The sequence below is a fragment of the Mustela erminea genome, chromosome 7 (assembly GCF_009829155.1).
Source record: "Mustela erminea isolate mMusErm1 chromosome 7, mMusErm1.Pri, whole genome shotgun sequence".
Classification (NCBI taxonomy): Eukaryota; Metazoa; Chordata; class Mammalia; order Carnivora; family Mustelidae; genus Mustela; species Mustela erminea.
In genome coordinates this window covers 14,477,007-14,483,476 of record NC_045620.1, presented here as the reverse complement: position 1 = coordinate 14,483,476, position 6,470 = coordinate 14,477,007, and the positions used below count along the sequence as shown (strand labels likewise).

General features: G+C 41.2%; 1 protein-coding gene across 1 annotated transcript; it reads left to right on the top strand.

The window, feature by feature from the left end:
* The first annotated feature begins 240 nt into the window (after window positions 1-240).
* On the top strand, window positions 241-2,889 carry WFDC13 (WAP four-disulfide core domain 13). Its single transcript, XM_032353262.1, has 2 exons — window positions 241-328; window positions 2,735-2,889. Exons 1-2 carry the CDS (start codon window positions 241-243, stop codon window positions 2,887-2,889), a joined length of 243 nt encoding a protein of 80 aa, XP_032209153.1.
* Window positions 2,890-6,470: the final 3,581 nt, after the last annotated feature.

The following is a 6,470-nucleotide window of genomic DNA, read 5'->3' as shown; positions in this document are numbered from 1 at the left end:
AGGAAAGACATAACAAGGACAAGATTAGGTGATGAAAGGGGTGTAGATTTGAAAAAGCTACCTGGCCCTGGGTGGGCGTGGTTGGGAGGTACTTGGATATCTGTCATTGGAATACACAGGTGCAAGGCTGGTCACAGCATGCCTCTACTTTGCCCTCCTTCCCTCTCTCCTCCTCTGAATTGTGTCTGGTCAAATCCAGCAGTCCTCAGCCAGGACTTACCCATTTGTCCTGCCAGCAGCATGAAGCCTGTGTTGCTTCTCCAGCTCTTTCTCCTGATTCACTTAACACCACAGCAGGTGCCTGGAAGCCCCAAGGAACATGTGATGAGTAGGTGCTGGGTCTGGGCTCTGGGGAGGGAAGCAGCATCTGTAGAGATGAGAAGATCTGAGGGCTGAGGATAAACATGGTGAAAAAAACACAGTGTCATGTTCAAGGGTCCAAGTCCTATTGCCAGTAAGATCGAGGTTGAATCCCTGCTGTGTGTGTACTGAGTGGTCTTCAACGAAGTGTCTGGTCCTCAGATTTAATCTTTGAAAAGGTAAAATGACACTGGGACAGCTCAGGGGAGAAACTGAGATAATGCATGTACACAGAGAGCACTCTTAATGGACCGTGATAAATGCTCAATAAGAATTAACTACTGTAGATGTTATCAGCCTCATCATCCAGTGTATTCTTGCTGTCCTAGTTTATTCACAGATGCTTGCACCAACTTTTCAAGCAATAAAACAGAGAGGAGGGTCATCTGGGTGGCTCAGTAGGTTAAGCATCTGACTCTCGATTTCAGCTCAGGTCATGATCTCCACGTGAGACTGAGCCCCACATCAGGCTCTATGGTCAGCAGGGAGTTTGCTTGAGATTCTTTCTCCATCTGCCCCTCCTCTCTCTCTTCCTCTCTCTCTCTCTCTCAAATAAGTAAATGAAACTTTTTTTAAAAACAGAGAAGAAAATTAAGTTGATAGAACTCAGCCTGAAGCCTACATAATCTAAGCTTTGGAGAACATTTGGGAGAGAATGAAAGAAAGTCTCACATTTCACTCCACATTTTAAACTTCCAAAGGTACTTGCACAATTACCAGTGACTAGCATCAGTGGCAAGGTATAGAGTCCATCTCAGCAGCCACCATGGCCCAGCTCAACCTAACAAGAGCTCCCACAGTTCACTTGACCAATACCAAATGGGAAATGAACTATTATCCATCACATCTATATTCTTCTATGGGAAGAGCATCCTCATAATGGTGGGGGCTCAGAATAGGGAAGTATGTACTATCTCAGGAGTTTAAGGATGCAAGTTCCTGTTTTAGGGGGTCTCAGAAAAGCACACAGATTTATAAGACTGAGGGAAGCCAAGCTAGATGCAAGAGAATAAGGGCAGGATTAATTTGGAGAACCAAGGATTAAAGTTTGAAGAAAAACACAAAAAGGGCTCCTGAGAGACTGATACGTCTTTGTGAGTAAGACTGGAATCATATAACCAGAAAAGGAGGCAAAACATGAGAAGGTCCACCTCTCTGAAATCCCTGGCTCACAGACTCGTTCCTCACACTGTTCCTCCGCAAAGTGGGGACCAGTTCCAATTTCTTGCACCAATCTAGTGACCCATGGGATGACTAGGAGATCAGGGTGAATGCTGCATAGTGGTCTCTGCCAAATTGTCAACAGCTTGGGCCTTGGCTTTTTTCTCTGGTGCTATTTGTTGTTACAGTTATAGCCCCCAATTTCATTAATCATTTGTTCCCTCTAGGTCAGTATGATATCCTATGGACCCCTTTCTAATTGCAAATACTTGCAAAGCTGTAAGTCAACAGGGGCTTATAGAATGCTCCACATATGCCATTTACCCCAAAGAAAGGGCAAGTCACAGGGTACAAAAATTAGGGCCTGGCTGGGCTTTGATGAAGGGGCTAATTGTACCTATCCTTAATGCCTTGGAGCTCAGGAACAGAAAGTAGGTTGTGAGCTGGAGCCGGGGTGGCAAGATCTCCTGGTGGAGGTGGTGTTGACTTGGACCCAAGTACTGAGGGATGAGAGGGGAATGAAATGTTAGCATTAAAATGCTTATTCCTCTCTAATAGTAGAAAGTGGGGGCATCCTGACACTCTGACTTCCTTATCAGAAGAGATCTGGGAAAAAAGAAAAGTTGATCTTTGCTCCCCATTCCAAAATACCCACCCTCAACCTCATGAAATAAGTTACACCCAGAACTCGTTTGTGATTCTGGTCCTAGTATTCTAGATGCCAGTATCTTTAGTGTACTGAAGTGTACTTCATCCTTTCCCAAAATTTTCCTTCCCCCTCATTTTTCCTACACACAAATAGCACATGTTAGGTCAGTCCTAGGATAAACAATGTTGTTAGTGAGATGTTGTACAATTTGCTTGGGACTACACAATGATTCAGTGCAAATGAACCTACACACCACTCTCTTGCTCATCACATACTGTTCATCTCTTGAACTGGACCCAACTACAGTCTATGAGGTACCTGATCTGCAATGATGGGTACAGGGTTCTGCCAACCTGTCTCCAGTCAGATACCCAAGTCTTGGTTTTCACTGCCAAGAACTCAGAGAAAGGCAGCAGCTAAGGACAAAATCTGATTCTACCTCCCTGTGACCACAGGAGGAAGATAGGGTGGCTGGTTTTCTGGCAGTTACCTGGGCCTTTGGAGTTCTGGAATGTTGCTCCAGTCTGTTGTTTAGACCCTCCTCTTTCCTGGTCTGTGTTCCAGGGAGTATCTTGGAACCCCCACCCTGCAGATCAGATCCTGGAAACTGTACTCAATTCTGTACATTGCAGGAAGATTGCCAAAACGGACTTCAGTGCTGTTCTTCCTTCTGTGGGATAGTCTGTACATTAAACAACCATGTAAATCATGACAGGTAAGGGGCTTTGCATGCCTGTTCTGACCCAGCTACCTTGGGGAGCTCAACAGAAGAGTCTCTTATCAGCTCCTACAGTGGATCTATTTTTCTAACATTCTCCTTCTCTTTGCCAAGAATAATTTTCTTAAATGCCCTGATTAAAAGACACTTCCTCCATTCCCAGACTAATTAATCCTTCTCATTACCACATCTGTGAATCTCTAAATATGCCTCTCTGAGCATACCCACAAACTCCTCCATCCACAGATCCTGCCCTGTCCCAGAATCCACCTTTATTCTGAAGCCTGGGACATTATAGCTGAGGTCATAAGTCTCATCAAAATCCCAAAGCCAATCTGTTTTCTTTGTTTTTGCTTTCCTTCTTTCACCAAATACCATCCTTTGGCCCCCAGTGTTCCTGGGCTCTGGAGATCCTGCAGCCTGAGCAAAGCTTTGGTTAACTGCCAAGGCATTAGCACTGACCCCACATCTGCTGAATGGAAGTGCTCCCAGAACAGAGAAAGGGAGAAAGGGCATTAAAGAGCTATGAGACACCTGGTTTCTAATTCTGTCTTTCAGCTATATCTTTCTATAACCTTAAGAAAGACAATTCCCCATGTTTGCCTTTCTTTCTCATGCATAAGATAAGGACTCTTTATTCCAACCTTGAAAGGCTGGTACAAAGACCCACAAGGCAAGAGATTCAACCAGTGACCTTCTAAACGGTGTTGTTCTCTGCTGTATTCTCTGCCCTGAACACAACACCCAACATATGAGACAAGGAACAGAGTGAGGAAGTAGGGTCCCAGAGCCATACATCCACACCCAAATCCTGGCTCTTTTACTTCTTAGCAAGTGACCTCAGACAAGTTAATCAATCTCTCTCTGAGCATCATCTTTAAGACTAGAACAACAATAGATAACCTATGCAAACTCTAAAGATATTATGTGCCACAAAGTAATTACTCAGTAAATTTTGCAATTAAGTAATCACCTCTCTTTTAAGAGACTGGCCTTTACAATGAAACTTCACACCTTTCAAGGTTCTGCAAGGGAATGTAGAAGCATAGGTATGACTCTTTGTTGTCACTTGGTTCTTTGAGGTTCTGCTTTCCCTATAGCAAGAAAACTTAACTTCATGGTCTAATTTTAATGAGGGAAGTAATGGAAAATTAAATATTGTATTTCTAAGAACAAAATTTCACCAGAGAATATTTGAGAATATTTTTCTTCTACAGAACCAAGAAAAAGAACAGAAAAAATATCAGGGCACCACCTAAACGTACACCTAGAGGAGTTGGAAAAAGAACATCAAAGAAAGCCTAAATCCAGAAGAAGAAGAAAAATATAAAGTTTAGAGAAGAAATCCATGATATAGGAATCAAGAAACAGTAGAACAGATCAACAAGAGTAGGAGCTGGCTCTTTGAAAGAATTAAGATTGATAAAATCCTGGCCAGACTTACCAAAAAGAAAAGAGAAAGGACCCAAATAAATAAAATCATAATGAAAGAGGAGCAATCACAACCAACATCAAAGAAATACAAGTAATTTTAAGAGAATATCATAAGCAATTATATGTCAACAAATTAGGCAATCTGGAAGAAATGGATAAATTCCTAGGAACATATAAACTACCAAAACTGAAACAGGAAGAAATAGAAAACCTGAACAGACCTATAACCAGCAAAGAAATTCAATCAGTAATCAAAAATCTCCAATGAAAAAGAGTCCAGGTCCAGACGGCATCCCAGGAGAACTCTGCCAAACAATTAAAGAAGAATTAATATCTTTCTTCTGAAGCTAATCAAAAAATAGAAATGGGGGAAAACTTCCAAACTCATTCTATGAGTCCAGCATTACCATGATTCCAAAAAAAAAAAAAAAAAACAGACAAAGAATTCCAGACCAATATCCCTGATGAACAGGGATGTAAAAATTCTCACCAAGATACTAGCTAATGGGATCCAAGTGTGCATTAAAAGGATTACTCACCAGGACCAAGTGGGACTTATTCCTGGGCTTCACAGGTGGTTCAACATCCACAAATCTATCAATGTGATATTCCACATAAATAAAAGAAAGGACAAGAACCATATGATCCTCTCAATAGATGCAGAAAAAGCTTTTGACAAAATACAGCAGATTTTCTTGATTAAAAGAAAAAAAAACCTCCACAATGCAGGGATTGAGGGAACATACCTCAATATCATAAAAGCCATATACAAAAGACCCACAGTGAATATCATCCCACATCCCTAAGTTCTGGAACACAACAGGAATGTCCACTCTCACCACTGTTGTTCATCATAGTCCTAGGCTCAGCAACTGGACAACAAAAAGAAAGAAAAGGCATCCAAATCCGATGAATTCAAACTCTCACTCTTTGCAGATGACATTATACTCTATGTAGAAAACCCAAAAGAGGGGTGGCTCAGAGGGTTAGAGCATTTGCCTTTGACTCAGGTTATGATCCCAGGTCCTGGGATCCAGCCCCGCATTGGGCTCTCTGCTCAGCAGGGAGCCTGCTCCCTCCTCTCTCCCTGCCTGACTCTCTGCCTACTTGTGATCTCTCTCTGTCAAATAAATAAATAAAATCTTGAAAAAGAAAAAAAAAGACTCCACCAAAAAATTGCTAGAACTGATACAGGAATTCAACAATATCACAGGTATAGAATCAATACACAAAAGTCTGCTGCATTTCTGTACAGTGACAATGAAGCAGAAGGAAGAAATCATGGCATTGGTCCCACTTACAATTGCACCAAAACCCATAAGATACCTAGGAATAAACCTAACCAAAAAGGTAAAGGATCTATACTCTGATCCAAAGAAATGGAAAAACATTCCATGCTCATCAACTGGAAGAACAGATATTGTTAAAATGTTTATACTACCCAAAGCAACTTACACATTCAATGCAACCTCTACCAAAATACCACCAACATTTTTCACAGAGCTGGAACAAACAATTCTAAAATTTGCATGGAATCAGAAAAGACCCCAAATAGCCAAATTAATGTTGAAAAAGAAAATGAAATCTGGAGACATCACAACTCCAGACTTCAAGCTCTATTACAAAACTGTAATCATCAGGACAGTATGGTACTGGCACAAAAACAGACATATAGATCAATAAACAGAATAGAAAACTCAGAAATGGACCCTCAACTGTATATCCCTTGGTTAAAAAAAAAAAAAAAGACAGTCTTTTCAACAAATGGTGTTGGGAAAACTGGATAGCCACATGCAGAAGAATGAAACTGGATAAATTCCCTACATCATACACAAAAATAAACTCAAAATGGTTGAAATGAACTCCTCAAACTCAATACACACAAAACAGGCAATCATATCAAAAAACGGGCAGAAGATATGAACAGACACTTCTCCAATCAAGACATACAAATGGCTATCAGACACATGAAAAAATGTTCATCATCACTAGCCCTCAGGGAGATTCAAATTAAAACCACATTGAGAAACTACCTTATACCAGTTAAAATGGCCAAAATTAGCAAGACAGGAAACAATATGTGTTGGAGAGGATGTGGAGAAAGGGGAACCCTCTTACACTGTTGGTGGGAATGCAAGTTGGTGCAGC